Genomic DNA, 24,194 nt, shown 5'->3' with positions numbered 1-24,194 from the left:
ATAATTTATCCGAATACTTTAGTAAATGACTTATCTAGTTTTATTGATATTAGATACACAAAACACATATTTCCTTAATAAATTTAGTATTTAAATTTATAAACAAGCAACTCTAAGCATCGCTTGCTCGTACTTCTTTAGAAAATTGTAGAAAATGGCGGAGCTTCGGCTTATTAGCGTTGATTGCTACTCTCTTATTTTATTCGTATTAATAAACTAATAAATTAGTGCTAATGTTACGTTAGATTTAGTAGTTAAGATGGAGCCGCTTTCAAACGAGGGTATGTGCCGGTGTTGTGCTTCAGAAGGCAATTTTAAAGACTTTCTTACGGCATATCATTGGATGGGCGAACTAGAAATATATGCGGATATGTTACGAGACTGTTTTGCGATTACAGTAAGTATTTAATTCCTTTCTATTTCAATAATAAAATTCTTCTTAAAAAATTAAAACTGTCCATTATTTATAAAAATATATATTGATAGTCGAATATTGATTCGTTGTTCTTACAACAACAAATGCAGTTTGTCAATAGAATTCACTTTTAAATCAATATTATTAAATGTACAGAGTAAACTATTGTAAATATCTGCTATACTAATAGTCTTTTCATTAAATATATATTGTTTGTAAGGATTATTACTTTATTAAATGTTACAAGATGTTAATAACATTCATACATATTATTTTAGAAATAAAAAGGATATGATGTACAATCGAGGAGTGTATGGATAGGTTAGGGTTATTTTTTTTTTGTATAACGAAACTGTCGTTAAACGTTGTACTTTTTAAGTTAGGTTAGGGTTAAATTACACTCCTCGATGATAGACGACATATCAAAGATTACTCCAAAAGTTGTAATCAGATCTAGATGAAATTTAAATGTGACCACATGATAAACATCGGCTTTCGATTAAATTAAAAATCACCAAAATCAGTACACCCAGTAAGAAGTTATGCGGCTTTTCGAGGGTTTCCCTAGATTTCTCTGGGATCCCATCATCAGATCCCGGTTTCCTTATCTCGGTGCCACACTTAGGATATCTCCTTTCCAACAGTATTATTTTGTTTTATTCACCTATTATAGATAAAACTTTCAATAATTTCATTATAATAATATACTAATTAAAGAACTGTATAAATATACTTCAGATGAGCAACTGCAGTAATTTAAATATGTAACTCAAGTTCTTCTTCTTATTTGGCTTTAGCTACCTTGAGGAATTGCCAGTGTAACTCAAGTTACAACACTACAAAAAAAAGTGACAACATTATATGTCGCTAGCTGATCCACATTTTTTTTTCTTGAATTGATAGTTTGGAGAGTGTGTGAAGAACAGGGTGTAACATTCCTCATTCACCATCGAAAAGGGAGGACCCTCCAGACCAGACGGGTGTTGTGTCTGGTTTGCTATTGCCCCCTGACGGTTGTCGTCGGGTTCTTATATATTATATGTTTAATCGCTCTGATAAGTTTAATATCGCGATGTAGGATATGTCAGTTTTTAGTTCTTATGTTGCGAGATAGATGTGGCTACAATAGTTTTTTGTTTACAAACCTTGCCATGACCATAACAAACACAAATCGTTTACCGTCAAGTGAGCCGTATGCTTGTTTGCCGACCTTCTTTCATAAAAAATAACAAAACTTTTGCCTTTAGTGTTAACCTATGAACTTTATAATCTTGTGGTTACGGCAGCAAAGAATATGGCCACCCCCTCTCTTCCCGTGGGTGTCGTAAGAGGCGATTAAGAGATAACACAGTTCCACTACCACCTTGGAACTTTGGCGGGATAACCATAGAACTGTTTGGCTTTGAAATTCAAAGGCCGAAGGCGGGCAGCAGCGTCTTTGGTGCGACAAAGCCAGCCCTGCGGTCACCAACCCGCTTGCGCAGCGTGGTGAATATGGGCAAAACACATGAGTTCACGCCATTTTGACGTGAACTTGTGGAGGCCTATGTCCAACAGTGGACTGCGATAGGCTGATGTGTGTAAACTTTTATATGAGCAAAATAAACAGGTCGAATGCTTACAGGATAACTACCGCAGCTGCTTTTGCTTTACCATAATGACATCACATGGAAACGGGGTTTTAGCGCCAAAAGATCCGCGTCGAGATAATGAATGAAGTGTTCCTAGGAAGGAAATCTCAAAATAACAATTCCATGAATTGTTTTCTAATGTTTACGCGAATTTTACTCATTTAATGAAACACTTTTCTCGGATTTTATCGCGGTTTATTATTATATAATAACTTTGTAACGTTAGGACGTCTGACACCTCAGTCCTCCCGTGACCATGGTTGCTGTAAAGTATCCGAAACGTCGGGAATCAAAGTTAATAATAAACCGCGATAAAATCTGAAAAAAGTGTTTCATTAAATTCCATGAATGTAAAAGCAGAAATAACGCTTCACAGTCAACGGCCCCCAGTACGATTCTCTCGTGTGTCGGGAGTCCGGAAACAATACACAAGCACAAACGCCCAGATCACGAAAAACATCCCAAATAAAAATGTCTGTCGTGAGCGGGGATCGAACCCGCAACCGCCAGCTTAACACTCAGTGCTGTGACCGCTGCGCCAACGCCTATCGTTTAATTGCAATAAATTTGGTTTAGCCGATCCTAAATTAGTGTTAATTTTTTTTATGTCACTAGGTCGGCAAACAAGCGTACGGCTCACTTGATGGTAAGCGATTACCGTAGCTTATAGACGCCTGCAACACCAGAAGCATCGCAAGCGCGTCACCGACCCAATCCCCCAATCCCCCCAGGAGCTCTGGTCACCTTACTCACCAACAGGAACACAATACTGCTTGAAAGCAGTATTATTTAGCCGTGATCTTCTGTAAGGTCGAGGTCCTACCCCAGTCGGGCTGCTCCATATTTTGAGCAGGAAATTCCTGCAGTGCCCTACCTCATTTAGTAATTTACAACCATAGAACATATGAGTATAAATTATATTATTAATAATACACTTTGTCCCCAGCTATACACATCAGAGGATGTCAACAACGGCGGTATATGCGAGGTGTGCATCACCCAGCTCCGCAACGCGTGCAATTTTAAAAGACAAGTGCAACAGACCGAGGAACAGTTCAAGAAGAGACTGCAGGACGGCGTACTTAAATGTAAGCCATTATATTACTAAGGCGTAATCTGGCATGGTATATAACCCTGTGTACTATCGTTGTAAATTATCACCGTTCTCACGTGCCTATTGAACGTTTTGTCCAGAACGTCTAAACTTATTTACTCTATCAAACCGTATCACAATCCGTTCGCTTCAGCCTGTAATATCCCACTGTTGGGCATAGGCCTCTTTCCCCATGTAGGAGAAGGATCAGAGCTTAATCCACCACGCTGCTCCAATGCGGGTTGGCGGATATATTCCCTACTATGAGTAACGATTGCTATCAAGTGTATATGATAACAACCGGGACCGACAGCTTAACGTGCTCTCCGAGGCACGGTGGGGAGACCCACAATGACTGCACAAACACCCAGACCACGGCAAACACCTGTATGGCCAATACAAATGTTTGTCATATGCGGGGATCAAACCCGCAACCGCCAGCACAACGGGTACAATCCATGGCTGTGACCGTTCCGCCAACGCGGCGTCACAATCCGTTGCGTAGTTTTAAAGATCTAAGCATATAGACAGCGGGAAGCGACTTTGCTTTATATTGTGTAGTTAAATATTTCTAATATTTTAACGTTTTTTTGTAATGTATTTTAATGTACAACTTTCTTAACTTATAGGAACTAATTATTTTGTTCATATCCTATCTGTAGCACGCTTAAATCCTATCGATTTTCGGTATCAATAGGATCTGAGCGAGCTTCTCTAAGCTTTTGAGTACTTAATATTTCCCACTGCGAATATCCGAATTTACATTCATCGGAATTTCTCCCGAGATATACTTTTCCTTGCGAGATTTTTCGTCGCCGTCGAGATAGAATTGAATGGAGACTTATGTCTAAAAATTAAATATGTTTTGATTCGGCTTGTAACATCCCACTGCTGAGCATAGACCTATTTATCAATCTAGGGGAAGGATCGGAGCTTAACCCATCACGCTGCTCCAGTGCAGGTTAGCGGACATATAAATGTCCAACGATTGCTTATGGGGTGAATCTGATAACAATAGGTTAGACTGACTCTGATAACAATACCGACAGCTGTACTGTACGTGCTCTCCTTGGCACGGTAGGGAGACCCACAAGGACAGACACCCAGACCGTAAATAAATATTTGTGCAATTAGTAAATATCCATTCCGAGCGGAAATCGAAACAGCAACCGCCGGTTTTTAGGCACGTACACACAATGTAATAAATATAATAAAAATAATATTGTTAGCATAAGCTCGATTATTTTAATACGTTTCGTGACGTTATGCAACAGTGTTAATAAAAATAGTTCCCTACCCGCTAATACGTTTTGTAACGTCATGCAACAACGTCAATAAAAGCAGTCCCTACCCTTTCAGAGGGCTCTTTTGCTTGTCGGCTTTCGGAACGATAGGTCGTTGTTTCATGACGAGTGCGTTGATCATTTTTATATTCAAAGTAACGGTTGTTTGCTTGGTTAATTTAAATTGTAATTCTCGGTCATTATTTTCGATTAAGTTAGTGGTTAAGGTTAATTTTTGTGATAATTGTTATATTTGTAAAAATGAGTAATAAATAGAAGTTAAGTGTTCGGTTTTCTGTCTTTTTTTTAAATAAATAAGTTTATTTCTCCTAAAATCAGAAGTAGGATTGCTCCTTACGACACCACTTCATAAGCAAACAGCCGTTAATATGAAATCGTCATGCCGCGATCACGATCGTGCGGTTCGTGTTCATATAGTCGATCAGGCAGGACTCCTAGCCGTGAAAAAAGGCAGTCCCGCGGTAAATCTGTAAGGAACGAACAAACGCGCAATAGGCCGTGACGGGTAAATCGCCGTCGTCATAGATCGCGAAGTGAATCTGACGATGAAAGCTTATCTCAGGTGTGTGCAATCGTCGCGAGTGGGCGCCGTGTCAACTTACTGAACGTTCCCTGCGACCACGCAGGCTGTGTTCGGAGAATCGCGAACGGTTATCACGCAGTAGCAGTGAGTATTCGTTACTTTCGGGTAGATATCGTTCGCGCAGTGATAGTAGTTCAATTAATCATACGATAAATGCGATTACGACTCGTCTGTCTGCTACCGAGCAATCGACAGTCAACTCATCACGAAATTTGTTGCAAACTTACGTACGAAACTGGTAACGTACTTGTAGTGGAGAACAATGCGTCCACGCAGGCCGCAGAGTGATGTCTCAAATTTTGATCCAGCTGTGCACAATTTTAGAACGTTTTATAGTGAAGTAGACGTGTAATAGGGAAGATTTAGAGGGCTTATCGCGAGTCGCTAATTGTTTTAAGGGTGATACCAAGACTTGATTAAACGAGAGGACCAGTAATGATCGTTCGTCGTTTAATTTCTGTCGCGAGTTTAGGTCGTGTGGGTAGTTGTTTACGGGATGAAGCGCAGTCGTGGTTAAATGATTGTGTGATGCAGGATAGAACGTGAAGCAGCTTTAAGTCGAGTATCTTTTTAGAAACAGGTAGAAATATCTTGGTTGATTTACCAAGGTCAGGTGAGGCCGAGCTTTAGTAAAATTGAGGCACTTATTCAGTCACCGAAGCCTACCAACGCAAGACAGTTTAACCAATTTCTAGGTCTTACAGGCTATATCTGTATTGCCAAGTTATTAAGAAACGGCGAATCTTTGCTGTAGAGGACCTTGTCTTTGTGATTAAAATCTAGCAAGCACTTACAGTGTGCTTAGCGCACTCCCGCATAACCGATACGAGTTGAAGTTGCTGGCAGGCTCCTATGGTAAGACTATACGAGCAGCCTCTGAACACATGGTTCAGTGGCTCGGTGAGTGGACGCCGGACACGTGCTCCGCATTCTTCGATAGCGGTTTGTATACACCGCCAGGGTAGCAGTACGGGTAAGCAAACGTGGAGCCTCTGCTGTCATTATCATTACAGCCTATACAGTCCACTGTTGGACATGGGCCTCCACAAGTTTGCGCCAAGCGTGGCGTGAACTTGTGTGTTTTGTCCGTGGTCGCCACGCTGGAGAAGCGGGTTCGTGGCCGCGGGGCTGGCTTTGTCACGCCGGGCGCGCTGCTGCCTATCTTCGGCCTGTGTATTTCGGGGCCAGCGGTTGGATGGTTGTCCCGCCACCGGTCGGTTTTTTGGGTTCCATGATGGTGGCGGAACTGTGTTGTCCCTTGGTCGCCTCTTACGACACCCGCGGGAAGAGAGAGGGTGGCTATGTTCCTTAGTACCGTAGCCACACAGTACTATATTTAAACTGCTATATTTTTCATGAATTAGCAAGCTAACCTATTGCCGTATTTTACAGCAATGTACATGAATAGTGTGGTATGTGAGATGCCTTCACGTGTGGTCACGCGTGTAGGCGTAGTCATGTGTGTGGCTCCGTATATGGGTGCGGTGTGGTGCGGAGCTGTACACGTGCGATGGCACCTGCACGTTGCTGGCACGACGTGACAAAATTACCGTTTTGTTATTTGAGACAAGCGTAATACTACCTCTGTCTGCTTCATGTGATGGGTATTGCGTAATACTGCCTCTGCCCGAGGGATATCGCGTAATACTGCCTCTGTCCCTGGATCACATAGTGGGTATCGCGTAATACTGCCTCTGCCCGTAAGGTAAAGTAAATGTTGTGTGATGGGTATTGCGTAATACTGCCTCTGCCCAAGGGATATCGCGTAATACTGCCTCTGTCCCTGGATCACATAGTGGGTATCGCGTAATACTGCCTCTGTCCCTGGATCACATAGTGGGTATCGCGTAATACTGCCTCTGCCCGTAAGGTAAAGTAAATGTTGTGTGATGGGTATTGCGTAATACAGCCTCTGCCCAAGGGATATCGCGTAATACTGCCTCTGTCCCTGGATCACATGATGGATATCGCGTAATACTGCCTCTGTCCGTTGATTACATAGTGGATATCGCGTAATACTGCCTCTGTCCCTGGATCACATAGTGGATATCGCGTAATACTGCCTCTGTCCCTGGATCACATGATGGACATCGCGTAATACTGCCTCTGTCCGTTGATTACATAGTGGATATCGCGTAATACTGCCTCTGTCCCTGGATCACATAGTGGATATCGCGTAATACTGCCTCTGTCCCTGGATCACATGATGGATATCGCGTAATACTGCCTCTGTCCGTTGATTACATAGTGGATATCGCGTAATACTGCCTCTGTCCCTGGATCACATAGTGGGTATCGTGTAATGCTGCCTCTGTCCGTTGATCACATAAGTCTGCTACAGACGATGAATGTGACAATGCTCAGCTTGGGCCTTCGACGGCTCCCGCTACTGCTTCCCCAGGAGTTCTCCCTGGAGACGGCGAGCTCGAGTCCTTATCAGCGTCCACCGACGGCGTTCGTGGTGAAAATGTGCACCGGGGACGGCGCACGGTCAGGAGAGGCCGTGTTAGCATAATATCGATTATTTTAATACGTTTCGTGACGTCGTGCAACAGTGTTAATAAAAATAGTTCCCTACCCGCTAATACGTTTTGTAACGTCATGCAACAACGTCAATAAAAGCAGTCCCTACCCGTTCAGAGGGCTCTTTTGCTTGTCGGCTTTCGGAACGATAGGTCGTTGTTTCATGATGAGTGCGTTGATCATTTTTATATTCAAAGTAACGGTTGTTTGCTTGGTTAATTTAAATTGTAATTCTCGGTCATTATTTTCGATTAAGTTAGTGGTTAAGGTTAATTTTTGTGATAATTGTTATATTTGTAAAAATGAGTAATAAATAGAAGTTAAGTGTTCGGTTTTCTGTCTTTTTTTTAAATAAATAAGTTTGTTTCTCCTAAAAATATATTCTTTATTGTACGTCAAAATATAAACAAACAGTAGTAACTAAAAAAGAAGATGTACAAAGGCGATCTTATCGCTGAAGAGCGATTTCTTCCAAATAACTTGGGCACAGGACACGATATATAAGTTGTTAGGACTTTGGAAGGAAACTAGCTTATATTTCTTTATTATGCTCATTTATTCTGTTTTTATATAATCGCAGCACACACAACAAGAAGACCAACTTAAACGCCATTGCGGCTTACCACAGAGTATTATTTAGTTTTAACAATGTTGCCAATATAAAATATTTAATTGCACTTAACACCTCCCCTCAATAAAATATTTTTAACAACATTATGATTTCTTATTTACTAAACAACCTATCCCTTAATTTTCTGAACAAAATTCCCCCCAACGCTTTAGTTAATATGTCTGCGAGTTGGTCACTGGTATTTATGTATCTCAATTCAATAATATTTTTATCTAACTTTTCTTTTACAAATGATAACTTAATCTCTAAGTGTTTTACTCTAGAATTACCAGTGGCCATCTGTGCCATCTTGATAGTAGACTGGTTATCTTCAAAAATTACTATTTTAATATCAAACCCAAAAGTGAAAAGAATATCTTTTAACCAACAAGCTTCACTTGTTGCCGAACACAAAGCAATAAATTCAGCCTCTGTAGAGGACAATGAAACAGTCGGCTGCTTCTTCGAAAACCACATTACAGAACTTCCAAAAACTTTAAAAATACACCCTGTTGTTGACTTACGATCATTACACCCACCCCAGTCACTATCAACATAGCCTATAACCTCATCAACATTACAATCTCTATAGTATATAAGACATAAATCAAGTGTACCCTTTAAATATCTCAAAATATTTAACAATAATTTATACAAAAGTGTGGATGCACTGTTTTGATACCGACTTAGAATATTAACAACTGCACATATGTCTGGCCTAGTGCCCATTGCCGCATACATTAAACTCCCTATCAATCTTCTACATTTATTTTCAATAAGAACACTCTCTGAATTTTCCCTTTTTAGAATATGAAAATTAAAATTCTTATCAATAGGCAATGACAATGTTTTGCAATCTGACATATTATATTCTAACAAAATGTTTCTTAAATAGTCCTTTTGTGAAATTATAGTGACCCCTAAATTTAAGTCTTGTTTTACATCAATACCCAGAAATTTACTTATAGCCCCCAATTCCTTCATTTTAAATGTTTGACATAGCATATATCTTAATTTACTCAGCTCAAGTTTGTTATTACCAAAATACAATATATCATCTACATATAACAATAAAAATGTTTTATTTTCCCCTTCACACTTTGAATACAGACAATAATCCTTATCACACTGTTTATAACCTATAGATAACATTACATTATTAAATGTTTCATTCCAATACTTGGGAGACCTCTTTAAACCATAGATTGATTTATTTAGTTTTACAATCTTTACCTCAGAATCCTCTGGCAATGACAAATATAACTCCTCATCAAGCCTAGCATTTAAAAAGGCCCCACAAACATCCATTTGATTAATATTTAAATTTAGTTTTGTAGCTACAGATACAAAAATTCTAAAAGTATTAAGTTTTACTACAGGCGCATATAAATCTTCATTACATTCTTGTTCGAATCCTCTAGCTACCAACCTCGCCTTGTAGTCATTTCCTTTTCTTTTTAAAACCCACTTAGAGCTGATTACTACTTTTCCTTCCGGTACTGTCTCTATCTCTGTCCATGTGTTATTTTCTTTTAGTTGGTTGAGCTCTTTTCTCATGGCCTCTTTCCAGTTTTCAGCTTCTGGTGATGCCATTGCTTCTGTATAGTTTTTAGGTTCTAGAGTAACATACATACAGTAGTCTTCTAACTTCTTAGGTTTTATTATTTTTCTTTTGCTTCTTTGTCTTTGATTCTGATCTTCCGTTGCTGAATTTTGACTTCCTATCCCTGTAGTCTGATTCTCATTTTGATTTCTCCCTTCCTCAGTCCTCTCCGATATGTTTTCTGTCCTCTCCAGTATGTTTTCTGTCCTCTCCAGTATGTTTTCTGTCCTCTCCGGTGTCTTATCCTGTTCTTCCCCTTCATCTGTATTTGTGTCATGGTACTCTTCTTCACTTTCCTCATGTTGCTCTATTTGTTCGTCCTCAGATGACATGTCCAGCAAAACCACTTCCTCTATCACCTCCTTCTGGTCACATTTTGGTTCCTCCATTCTCTTGCCTTCCATGAATACTACATCCCTTTGAATATGAACCTCTCGTCGTTTCTCATAATACACTCTGAATCCCTTTGTGTCTTCGTAGCCGACAAAGATTGCTTCTTCTCCTTTATCGTCCCACTTCAACCTTTTTTCTTTAAGTATATGCACAAATACTCGTTCACCAAATACTCCTTTTAGATCATTGATGTTTACATCCCGTTTATGAAAGGATTCGTATGGTGATTGGCTTTCCTGCTTGCTCTTCGAAGTACGGTTTAGTACATAGACTGATGTATTCACTGCCTCTGCCCATAAGTGCTTTGGCAACCTCTTCGCTTTCAGCATGGTCCTTGCCGCTTCAACTAGTGTACGCATGTCTCTCTCCGCCTTGCCGTTTTGCTGAGGCGTGTAGGGCACTGTTGTTTGATGCTGTATGCCATTCTCTTGCACAAATTTATGCATTTCATCATTGCAAAATTCTAGTCCGTTGTCAGTGCGTATGACTTTTACATTGTAGTTAGTTTGCCTTTCGGCCCAAGCAACAAACCGCTTTATACATAATACTGCTTCACTCTTTTTCTTTAAAAAATAGACCGTCCTGTAGTTTGAGTAGTTATCTTTGATTAGCAAGAAATACCTGGAGCCTCCAACACTCTCCACCTCCATTGGACCACACAGATCAGCACTCAAAAGTTCTAGAGGTGCATTAGCACAATGTTCACTTTTAGCAAATGGTAGTTTATGCATTTTACCTTCCAGACATGAAACACACTTGAAACTGTCTTCTGTGTACTTGATGTTATTCTTGGTGAGCACTTGTTTCACTTGCTCAACATTTTGATGACAAAGTCTTTCATGCCAGTCTGACAAAGTGGCAACTGCCGCGACACTGTTATTAACATCGTTCATTACATTTAGTATGTAGTTTTCACCTTCGCGATTACCTACAGCACACAGTTTATTGTCTTTCCATAGTAAACACTGACCACACGTCATTTCAACTTTGTGACCTTTTTTAGTAACAGTCGACAAAGAAAACAAGCTCACTCGTAAGTCCGGTACGTGCAATGCGTTATGGAGTGTTGATTGCACATAACTTTCACCGTTATATATATTTAGTTCCACTTTTCCAGTCCCGGCAACGCGTAAACGCCGTCCATCTCCGACAATAACAAACTGATTTGACACTGACGTATAGTTCGTAAACAGTTCTCGATCACCGGTCATGTGCGCACTAGCGCCACTGTCCATCAACCATTTATTTTTGAACTGATTCACTGAACGATTGTCTGTACCACTCGAGTCACTCAAATATTCGCAGCCGGTCCCGGTTATCATTCCTATCACTGTAAATGCGTTTCCCTTTGAATGTCCGCCGCCATATTGACCACTATTTTTGTTTAGATTTCCCTTTTTGCACTGAGCTTTTAAATGTCCGATTTTTCCACAAGAAAAACAACGACGATTTTCCACTTTACTATTACAGTTTTTAGCCAGATGACCAGGAATATAGCACCGATTGCAGCGCTTGACAAAGCCGCTTTTCTTTACAAACAGCGCCGTGTTTTCACTCTCATGGCCCTTAGACTTAATTCTCTCCTCCTCGACGAGTAGCCGCGCCACTAAATCATTGAAATTTTGTTTATCCGTGTCGACCGATTCCCAAGCTGAAACAAAGTGGCTGTATGATTCTGGTAATGACATTAGGACCTTAGTCATTAAAAACTTTTCAGACACTGTTTCACCAGCTTGTTTTAGTTGACACGCCATTTCTTGCAGCTTAGCTAGGTATACAGAAAGCTCTCCTTCTTCAAACTTGCACTGAAGAAAACGTTGTTGCAACATCAATGTACTCGTAGCAGACTTTGCCTCAAAAACGCTATGTAACTTATTCCACATTTCAGCCGCCGTCTCACATGTTAAAACGTGAATCATGGCCTCCTCACTCAGTCTAGACACAATGATACTCTGCGCCTTGTTATCTTTTTTTATCCAGGCTGTCAAATCGCCAGTTTCTGGTTTTACCAACGTTCCATCAATCACTGAAAATACATCAACTCCTTTCAGAGTAACTGTCAATTGGAACTTCCACACGCTCCAATTGCGCTGGCCCTCCAGTTTGATGACCGAGGGTGACGCCACCGCCATGATGCTAGGGTCTGTCTCCGACATTTGCAAACTGCACCCCGCGGAAATCTGATGCCGTGATTGCCTTTCGTGCACTCCACACGACCTCCTTCAGACGCCGCTGTCAACAACAACACAGCCCCGTGTTGTTCACCAGACCAAGAAACACGCCGCACACCGCTCGCGCCGTCACCGCGCCACCCGGCACGATCGCACCAAAAAATATCTCTGCGATTTTCACCTAAAACAGAATTATGAGCACTGGGCCCATAACCTGTTAGGACTTTGGAAGGAAACTAGCTTATATTTCTTTATTATGCTCATTTATTCTGTTTTTATATAATCGCAGCACACACAACAAGAAGACCAACTTAAACGCCATTGCGGCTTACCACAGAGTATTATTTAGTTTTAACAATGTTGCCAATATAAAATATTTAATTGCACTTAACATAAGTGATGGATAGGAAGTGTACAATATTCTTAAGGATGAATTATAGTAGTGTTTCATATATAATAACTAGCTTCTGCCTGCGACTTCGTCCACGTGGAATAGGGACAATTCTGTCATACTTAATTTTGCGAAACTTTAACTGTTTACGCAGCGACCGATTTTGTAACATTCATCATTAGTACTCCGCTCCTATTAGTCTCAGCGTGATGATATATAGCCCATAGCCTTCCATAAATGGATCCACATATCTAACACAAAGAATTTTTCAAATCGGACCAGTAGTTTTAGAGATTAGCGCGTTCAAACAAACAAACAAACCCTTCAGCTTTATAATATTGGTATAGATAGTGTATGAATAAATATAAGTGATATTATCGATTAGACTAAGGTAAGGACGTCTACGGCACAAGCATTGTAAGCGCGTTGCCGACTCTATCCCTGACCCTCCCCAGGAGCTCCCCACCTTACCACAGGAACACACACACGAGAACCGTATTCATCGGACGTGATTTTCTGTAATTGTGAGGCGGTATATATTCTCTTATATATAAAATTCTCGTGTCACAATGCTAGTTACAATACTCCTCCGAAACGGTCGGACCGATTTTTTATTAAATTTTCTGTTCATATCGGGTAGGTCTGAGAATCGGCCAACATCTATTTTTCATACCCCTAAGTTATAGGAGGGGATTACGGGGGTTAATAACATATGCCCGTCGCTTTTTCGAAGGATAATGAGGACTGGAGGATGTCCTCCCGTGACCGTGGTTGCTGTAAAGTAATAACTATAAAGTATAAGGCCTGTGTCCAGCAGTGGACTGCAATAGGCTGAACTGATGATGACTGATTGCTGTGCCCTACACTAATATTTCCCGCTGTGAACTACGTAAATATAAAGTGAACTCACGATGATAATTTCTTTATTAACAAGTGTATGTTTTTTGCAGCAAATATAATTAAGTTGGAAGTGGCTGGCGGCGATGATGGCGAACATTCCGACGGTAACCTGTCTGACGATTATTCGGCTACGGGTAAGTTTTATACTATAAATTGTATTATCATATCATTATAATTCATATAATACTAGTAGAGCTCACTGTACCGTGGGAAACGAACATTCCGTAAAGACCATATAAACCTAACATGAAATAACAAAAATGGTCATGTGGTTAATTTATACGCGGTAGTAGTAGGAGCGAGAGGTATACCAGCAAAATCTCTCTATAATCTTCTGAAAGAACTTGTCGAGAACTGCAGTAAGTTCTATTTTAAGAACGAGGGTCTAAGGCTGCACTAATAGGTTCTTACCAAATTTGGCTAGGCAGGGCGGGAAACTCGAGCAGTGAAGGCGAAGGGGCCTCCTTAGACTTACACCTAGGTCGCAAGTCCAGGGAACTGCTCTGAGTTTCACCCTCGGCCACACAATGGACTCGGCACCCGCACGGTGAATCCATGGAATGCTAAGAAGTTTGTCTCCTGTGTCTAATCTATACATATAATAAAATGGTCGGAAAGTCAAAACTGTACATTGAATATTTTTTTAAAAGAATACTTGGGGTGTGATCTACCGTCGATACCAAAGCCAAAAATATAGTTTTTAGAATTTTTGTCTGTTTGTCTGTATGTATGTCCGGGATAAACTCAAAAAGTACTGCATGGATTTACTTAAAATTTGGCACGAATATTATTAAGAAACGTCAAACGAAACGTTCAACGAACGAAAAGTCAACATATAGGCTATATATTATCACGTTATCACCTACGGGGAACGAGCAGTGAACCTTTATTTCTTCAATGCACTCTGTAACAACGTGTAATCTAACGACGCATATTTAAATGTTGTTGTTATTATGTTTATAATAACCATGTCATAAGCTAGCTTCACACAAATAAATAAAGACATTCTATAGTATATTTAGTATCAGCATTGCACCCGTGCGAAGCCGGGGCAGGTCGCTAGTATTTGATAAAATAAAAAATGAATCATTATTTATCATAAGTTTTAATATGTATGGTAATGACCAGCTCAGCCACAGTAGGACTAGGACGTAACTGTGCGCCTATAACATAAAAAAACTAGCATGCAGGTACGCCAGCTTAAGATGAGCTATTGCTTAAAAAGTTTTTATATATTTAGATATTTTTTTTTTATACCACTGGGGTGGGGTGTCAAATAAGCAAACTGTACGCTTGATGGTAAGTGAATAGCGGACGCCCGCAACACCAGTGCAAGCGCGTTACCAATCCTACACTCGACGCTTACTCACCACAACATACAAACACAGAGGACATAAACGAAAAAAAAAAAAAAAACAAAAAAAAAAAAAAGAAAATAGTCACAACATAAACTTTATTGATGAAAAGAATTTAACTAATACATCTTATAATATATAAAATTCTCGTATCATGGTGTTAAACATTGAACTCCTCCGAAACGGCTCGACCGATTTTAATAAAATTTTGTGAGCATATCGGGTAGGTCTGAGAATCGGCCAACATCTATTTTTCATACCCCTAAGTTATAGGAGGGGATTACGGGGGTTAATAACATATGCCCCTCGCCTTTTCGAAGGATAATGAGGACTAACCGGGTTAATAACATATATGGCAAAGAAACGTTTGCGGGGTCAGCTAGTTATGTATATATTTATTATATTATTTCGTCGATGACGCAGCACTATGGTCGCCGGTGTGTGTGATAAGTGACCGCGAAATTTAAAAAAAATTATATGAAATAGTTTTCTTAATAAATCGTAATATGTTATTTTCAGACTACGAAGTCCCAATAAAAAAGGAAAAAATCGAGGAGAAACCGAAAAAGCGTCAAGCCGCTAAAGCATCCACGTCGCGAGCGAAAAAGGCAAAAACCGATGACGGCGAACCCTCGTCCAAACGTAAGTAATACTGTTCTTGTATCGGGAGACATTGGTTTTGCGTTTGTGGGAGATTCTAAATGATGTGTGAGATTTTTGGAAAGGGCATAACCCTTTGGGAGTGGGCATGTTTTTGGGAGTATAAAATGTAGGTTTAATTTGTATATTTACAAATAGTTGTAACGGTAGAAAATGGTAGAAGTGGCAGATGTTGTAATTTGATAATGTGGTATTATTTAGTATTAAAATTGTTAGGTTTTGGCTGTCCGAAATGTTAGAATGTTGATTCCTTAATGTAATCTCAATTGAATTGTCGAATTTTGTTAAGGGATGAAAGCAAATTAGTACATTATAAAGACAGAAAAAATATCACAGAAAATTTGACAGAAAGATTTAGAAGGACGTAACAAGTATAAATAAATGCAAGCTACAAAGGGAACACAGCTTTGTTAGCTACTTTGCTAATATGAATTAGGCTTATCCAAAGTGAAGCTAAAAAACCGACACCTAATTTCCCAAAGGACTCCTCCTTTTTACATTTATTAATTTAAAGATTTAAGTCAAATGTTATTTTGGGGCATATTTCTCTTAAACACAAAATCAATGTCTCAATTCTAAAAGGCTATGGAAAAGCTTCATTGATCAGAACTTCACAACACAAACCCACATAAACACACGGTCAAATCAGTACATATTTTGTATATACATGCAAACATATATTTATGTATGAAGCCAATGTCAATAGTTTGGTGAGGTAACTCCAATGTGACAATTGTATCAAGCTGAGCGTTATCTACCAACTCGCAGTGATGCAGCGTGGTGAATTAAGCTCTGATCCTTCTCCTACACGGGGTAAGAGGCTTATGCCCAGCAGTGGGATATTAGAGGCCGAAGCTCAAAACGCGTCGCTTACACGTTTTGAGCAGTAATGATATAAATGTATATTTCTTTCTTTATCGTGACGAATTTTCGTTTCATCGAGTTTCAAATAACAACGATTTTAAAGAATTCTATAGTTGAACAAATTATAAAACTTTGTGGCAAAACTCGAAAAATATTCTTCAGGTAATGAACTACACCTGACTGCACTCGGTTAAATTTTAATACTTAAATAAAAAATAATTATACGCTTCACACTCAACGGCTAACTAATATGGCCGATGCAAATGTCTGTCGTGAGCGGGATACGAACCCGCGACCGCCAGTGCAAAAGCCAGTGCTGTGGTCGCTGCACCAACGCGACGTCAATATCCGAATGCTTCTAACTTTTCCATTTATAGTATAAATTTTTTACGTTTGTTTCAAACAATGCCAGCCTTTTCATAGTCTTTAAGTATTTTTATGTTATTTTTAAGGATGACAGCTTTACAATATTATAGATAACGTCGGTAAATTTGTTTTTTTTTTTTTTTGAAAGTATCAAAGAGGTTTTACAATAAATTAATCAGCTATAATATTTATAATTCTGTAAAGCTGCCAATGTTTTAAACTTATTTTTATTTTATTTTTTAATTTGCTTATATGAAAATGCTATTTCCTTTTATTATTAAATATATATAATAAGTGAAATTATTCTAACATATTTATTGCATATAACTACGATTTTCGATACTTTTATTGTCCACCGAAAAGAAAATGCGTTTGAATTATAGCGGCACAAACGTACAATTTTTTTAAACATTACATAAAAACATATCAAATCTTCTTAAAAGCAATATTTTTTTTTAAATATTTTAAAGTTTCAAAAGAGGTCAGTCATTTGACCGATCTTGTAGGTTATAGAGGTGTGAATTAAATAAAAATATTTCTAAGTGTAAATATGAATGAGCATGTACGAAAAGTTAGGTATGAAGTTTTAATAGGAACAAGGTAAGTACAGTTTTATCATGTACCGTCGATGGAATCTTTAAATATCACTCTCATATGGCATATAAAAAGGAATATTTACTATATAGTTTTTAAGAATTAGATTTTTTTTTTGTTTTTATACACACAAAGTCTTCTGTTCCTACGGTAAGCAACTTAATGCTTGTGTTATTGGTAACGGACGACTGTCATAGCTGATTTTTTTTTTATAAATATACATTGAAATAATATAAATAAAAATACAGTATAATATGATTGGCAGTGTAGCAGTTATGCAGACCGATTTTACTGACCATTATCCCTTAATCATCTCATTAAAATGGGACTTTAGATCAAGCACTAAGAATATGTATAAACTGACAGTGGCCTTTAACTATGTGTATTACACCCAGACTCAGGCGGGAATCGAACCCGCAACCCGCGGAGCAGAAAGCATTGTCACTACAAACTGCGCCAACGGGCTAGTTCTATATTAATAACTTCTCATTCTCAGGATCATATTACAATAAATATTAAACGGGAATATAAAAGTCGATTTATTTATTTAATAAGAACCACCGACAGAATTACATGTTTAAAAAAAATTACAGTGAATCATATGCCTAGGTATTTAAATATACATATTATTCCTCTTAAAGGTAGTTGCAGCATACGCTTTGGACAATTAAGTCGTCTGCCTGTTCTAAAAAATTTGAAAATTCAGTATTTAAACAAAAAAATAATTATTTATAATAATAATGATTTATTTTCCATCACAGTCATGTTAATACAATGAAAACTTATCTTGTTAATGATATAACTACAACACAAAGTATGACAACACGATTTACGAAGGACTGGTGCTCAAAAAAAAGTATAAAATACCTGTACTATAGTCGCCAGGTCTAAATAATACAAATTCTAATACACAGAAAATATAAAAATAAATAACTATTACTATTATAAATTAATGTTAGTGCTACGAAGCTTTCGAATTGAGGAATCAAATTACTTTAACAGTATACAAGTATAAGGATATCAGGATTATATATCTAATATATCTAATATATAAAATTCTCGTGTCGCGGTGTTTATAGTTAAACTCCTTCGAAACGGCTTGACCGATTCTCATGAAATTTTGTGTGCATATTGGGTAGGTCTGAGAATCGAACAACATATATTTTTCATCCCCCTAAATGTTAAGGGTGGTCCAACCCTAATTTTTTTATTTTTTATTTATAGATAAATTATTTATTTTTTATTTTATTATGATTTGGCGTTGAAAAATACAGACAATCCTAAATTTTCACCACTCTACCACCAACCCCTATTTTTAAAGAGCGTTTAGCGGCAAGACAACGTTTGCAGAGTCAGCTAATATATATATATAATGTGTATATATATATATATATATATATATATATATATATATATATATATATATATATATATTATTTTATAAAAGCTTAGTGTGCTTTAGACCTCACGACTGATGTAAAAACTGCACGAACGCACTCGATGGAATGAAAAATTGTAATTGAGGTTCTTATGAAAGTGGTCGATGAGATCATATTCAATACAGATTTAAATTTGGAGATATATTAATAATGACATATTTCAATATTTGGAGTTAAGTATTGTAAATGATATAGTATTTGAAGACTTTTGAATATTGAAAAAAATACGGAGAAAGTATGATTTTTGTCCTTCCTAGTCAGACCCCCCCTCCCCCCCCCCGCCAAGAAAAGAGAGCAAAGATGAGTAGTGTAATGTTAAGAACTGCCAGATTTAGAAACACTAAGATCATTTAAATGACTAGACAACACTAACTATTGAAGAAAAGCGAAATTGCAAAACTAGTGCTGCTTTAAAAATGATCAGGCTATTATATAAGACACTCAGATTTGTAACTGCCATATGGTGTTGAGAAACACAGAATTAAGGAATATAAAATTAATTCGCAAATTTTAATTTGTTTTTTAATTGTTTGGTTTCTTGGAATTCGCCCAAAATTAGGGGGTGTAACCCTACACCCTAAACGGAATTCCCAAATTCAGATTCACCGTATCGAAATAAAAAGGTACAGAACACTTTTTTTCGTGGACCAGTGCTATTTGTAACTAACCTCGGGTAGGTTATATGCATTTGACAGATCATAGGATCCTATCCCAAGAACCATCTACAAAGTGGAAAACTTAAAAAAACTTAAAAAAATACGTTTAGTCGAATTTGGCCAGATGTTTTCAAGTTTAATACTTAACATTGCAATGAGCGGTTTATTTTTATTTGTCTAAATTAAAAATGCCTAGTAATTTAATTATTTTAATAATGACTACCCACCATCCACTCTCTTCCCGTGGGTGTCGTAAGAGGCGACTAAGGGATAACACAGTTCCACAGCTACCACCTTGGAACTTAAAAAGCCGACCGGTGGCGGGATAACCATCCAAACGCTGGCTTTGAAATAAACAGGTCGAAGACGGGCAGCAGCGTCTTCGGTGCGACAAAGCCAATCCTGCGGTCACTAACCCGCCTGCCCAGCGTGGTGACTATGGGCAAAACACATAAGTTCGCGTTATTTTTGGCGTAAACTTGTGGAGGCCTATGTCCAGCAGTGGACTATATAGGCTGTAATGATGAATAATGAATTTGGTTTTGATAAATTTCTTTGGTTGTGACATTTTGAAATGCTATCTATAACAAAACTTTTTGGTTACGGTCCTATTAGTAGTGGTTTTAAAGATATCACGGTAATCTACTAAAAATAAGGATACCATTTTGACAAATCGGTTGTAGAATTTAAAAAGCTTTATATCATTCAAAAAGGAAGATAAAAAAATCGGAGCAAATCAAAGAGATTTGGAGTTTCAAAGTACGTCGATTACGTCTATTTCATTAAAAGAACATGGTTTACTTGTACATACGGATATAATTAATGTCAATGGACTATTTGAGAACAAAGTTAAGGATGTATGAAACACGTGGTTCCGACTCGCTTTAAGCAGGCGATGACAAAACACCGTGAGTTGCAAGCGACAGTTTGAACCCTTTCTTGGCCCGTTTGCCTGTGTAGTACCAATTATACTACATATTTATTTATTTATAAATTATACCCCAATTGGGTAGTTGGGTTTTCCTGACAGGGTCGCTTTTGGGACTGAGCACTGGGCCCAAAAGCGACCCTGTTGTACCCATTGCTCTATATGTCTATTGTCAATAATTGTGTCAACATTTATAATATTATTTATAGTATACATTAATATCCATTTATATATTTTCGGACGCCATTTTTTATGGTGTGTAGATAAAATAAATTAAAGCTTGACACTCAACGCCCCCCAGTAGGATTTTCTCCTGTGTTGGAGGTCCGGAAATACACAATCACAAAACCAGTCCACGACTAATATCTATATGGCCAATACAAATGTCTGTTGTGAGCAGGAATCGAATGTTTTGTGCATCCTCTGCCATATTATATTGTATCGTTCTATTTCTAATGAAAAACATCTCGAAATAACCAGAATCGGTACGTTTTCATTATATTAAAATAAAAAAATGAAAATATTTTAGAAAATCAACAATTACTTTCTTTCGTGTCTGCTTCGTTCCAAATAATATTGGAGAAAGTCATCCATACTATTTTGGCACTATTAAAAGCGATTAACTCTTACAGTTTATATATGAAAGAATTTTTAAAAAGCTACAAGACCATAAATAAATGTATTGAAAAGAAGTTTAATATTACCGCTTCAGCCTGTAATATGTATGTGAAGAATCATGTATGTAGGAGAAGAATCAGAGCTTAATCCTCCACACTGCTCCAATGCGGGTTGACGGAGTTTATTATAAGCTTTATATATTCAAGAATATCGCATTTAAAAAATTTCCTCTTATTTTATTTTTAAAAGATTTTTATTTCTGGAAAAAGTTACATGAAATAATTTTTTTTTTTTGTTACCCTCTCGAAACTATTATGTAATCATTGTATTATATGTTATATTAATTCTCGCGGCTTAACAAGCAAGCCCATCTAGTGTACACTACCCGTGAAGATTTGAATGGTTGCCACCGTTGTCCACTGTGTGGCGCTGAAGCGATCGATTCGGATTATTTTTGTATAAATTCCTTTAGACCGGTGACCAGAAAAATAATTTCGAAATTAGAAGTAAACGCTCCAAACATTTCCCTTTGTATAAAATTAAAAATATTGTAAATCGCGACATTAAACGTAGTTCAGAATAGTCTACGTTATTTTATTCGAAGATCTCCGTAGATTGACTGATTGCTGCCACATTAATGTAACCTGATTTTAAATGGTAAAGCGTAACATTAAGTTTATTTAATCTCGATTTATTTTTTAAATTGTTTTTGACAACATGGCAAATGTTTAATATTAAAAAGAAATTATTTGTGAGGATTAAGAGTAATTAATAACAGAATGAGGTTTAAAATACTAGTATCATAGTTACATTATATATATTTTAAACTATTGAAATCATAATAGTACCCCTTGAAACTCCTGTCCTTGTACATATTTTTGTACTTGAACATGACCATGCGTTAGATTTACATATTTTTAAAACCGTTTGTAATTATTTACTTGTAACTATATTATATACCGATTTCTATTTTTATACTACAATGAGATATTTTGAATATGGCATAGATATAATAAGTCCATTATTTATTTTAATATTATGAAATAAATGAATCAAATTATTTCAGCGTTTCATTTACAATAAACATTACAGCAACTCAAACATTGCTTTAAAACACAATAATACTAAAACACGAAATGGGAAAAATGAGCTCTGAAGTCAACGAAGACGATAACACAGATTAATGATAAGAAGAGATGAGATTGGATGAAGATAATTGAGATGTGCTCGTTTCTGTTATAGGAACGGACGGCGACGCGCCCAAGCGCAAGAAAAAGAAAAAGAAATCGGACGTTAGCGCCACGCCCGAGCGCGTTGAGCACAGAGTGAACCTCACGGCCATACTACAGTACTCCAACGCGAGCCCGTTCAGAGATAAGACGATGCGCGGCTTCTCCTGCCTGTACTGCGCGAAACACTTTCAGCACATCGACGAACTGCGCGCCCACACCGCCCAGCAAAACGAGAAGGATAAAATTAACACCATGCTCGATTACAAACTTAGCTACAACCCCATCAAACTAGATATCACCGACTTGAGGTGCACAGTCTGTGATAAAAACATGAAGGATTTGAACGAGCTCAAGGAACATTTAGTGGTCGCGCACAATAAAACGATACACAGAAACATAAAGGACATTATACTACCTTTCAGGCTTGAAAATGGTCAAAATTTCACGTGCGTTATCTGTTCGGTCGTTCACATATCGTTTAAAAATCTCTACCACCATATGAGTAGTCACTATCGTAATTATTGTTGTAAAAAATGCGGTGCCGGTTACATTACGATAGCTGCGTTGAGGAAGCACGGGAAGACGCACTATCAAGGACACTTCCCGTGCGACTACTGTGATAAATCTTACACTTCGTTAACGAAGAAGCGTAACCACGAAAAGGGCGTCCACACGGGCGGTTGGCTGAGGAACAAGTGCCCGCACTGTCCCGAGATATTCGTCAGTTATTACGATCGTAGCGAGCATTTGGTAAAAGTTCACAACGAGGCTCCAGTGGTGTACCCTTGTAACGCTTGCAACAAGACTTACAAGAAGAAATTCGAACTGAACAGGCATATCAAGCACCATCATCTTCAACAGAGGAGTTATTTATGCGATAAGTGCAATGCAAAATTCTTCTCAAAGCGCGGTTTAATCGACCATATGACAAGGCACACGGGAGCGGAGATATGTTCGTGCGATGTGTGTGGGAAATCCTTCTCAAGAATGAGAACTTTGAGAGAACATATGAGAATACACGAGGACGACAAGAGATTCCAATGCGAGGTCTGCAAGAAGACTTTCATGCAGAAGAGCAGCCTTAAAAGCCACGTGAGATTGCACCAAGACGATTTGGACATATTCAAAGAATTCGACGACGTCAAACACCTTATAGATAATAGGGAAATGACGTTAAAACAGATCGCCGCCGAGAATAAAAAGAAAGCGATGGCTGAAAAGTTGAAGGATCAATATTGAAACTGTGAGCTTTTTAATTGAGTTTTGTAAGCGCGTAGCTTTTAAAAATATGTCGATGTATGTTGATGATGAATTTGAAATAGTTTTATATGAAGGCACATTTGATATAGAAGTGTAAATTTATTTGAGAGTATTTTATATTTTACAAAAAATAAGTAGGGTAGTTACACAAAAAACTTCTTAAAGACTTTCACGTTCATATTGTGTTCTGCGTAATGTTTTAGCTAATTTCGTAGGGATTTTAGTGTTTTAAGTTAGTGATTTGAAACTTTTAAATTTTTGTTTTTTTTTTTATAATTTTGTCATAATGTAAAGTAGTCTCACTAAATGAAATAAATAATATTTGACGTTTTGTAATTAAATATTTTTTAAAGTTTCAGAAATAAATATTTATAAACTAATATGGTTTTAATATATTGATGATACTTTTTTAAAGTGTTGACATCTCGTACGAATTTATTTTAAATTGTGGTGAGCCATAAACAATTCACTATTTTTTACCACAGGTATAAAATTGATGTCTGTCATAGACAACAAATGGTAGTTTCACTTTTTCACTCATAACGCAGCTTGTAGTATGTATGTATGCAGTTTTTATGTGTATGTTAATGATTTTTTATATTATG

General features: G+C 37.7%; 1 protein-coding gene across 1 annotated transcript; it reads left to right on the top strand.

Annotated features, from left to right (window-relative positions):
* The first annotated feature begins 135 nt into the window (after nt 1–135).
* LOC123666707 (PR domain zinc finger protein 5-like) lies at nt 136–24,194 on the top strand. The gene is made up of 5 exons (XM_045600772.1): nt 136–397; nt 2,993–3,134; nt 13,668–13,751; nt 15,492–15,614; nt 22,340–24,194. The coding sequence occupies exons 1-5, from the start codon at nt 260–262 to the stop codon at nt 23,566–23,568; spliced, it is 1,716 nt and encodes a 571-aa protein (XP_045456728.1). The 5' UTR covers nt 136–259; the 3' UTR covers nt 23,569–24,194.

Source organism: Melitaea cinxia, chromosome 27 (genome assembly GCF_905220565.1).
Source record: "Melitaea cinxia chromosome 27, ilMelCinx1.1, whole genome shotgun sequence".
NCBI lineage: Eukaryota > Metazoa > Arthropoda > Insecta > Lepidoptera > Nymphalidae > Melitaea > Melitaea cinxia.
Note: the sequence above shows the minus strand (reverse complement) of the source record. Positions and strands in the feature narration are given on the sequence as shown.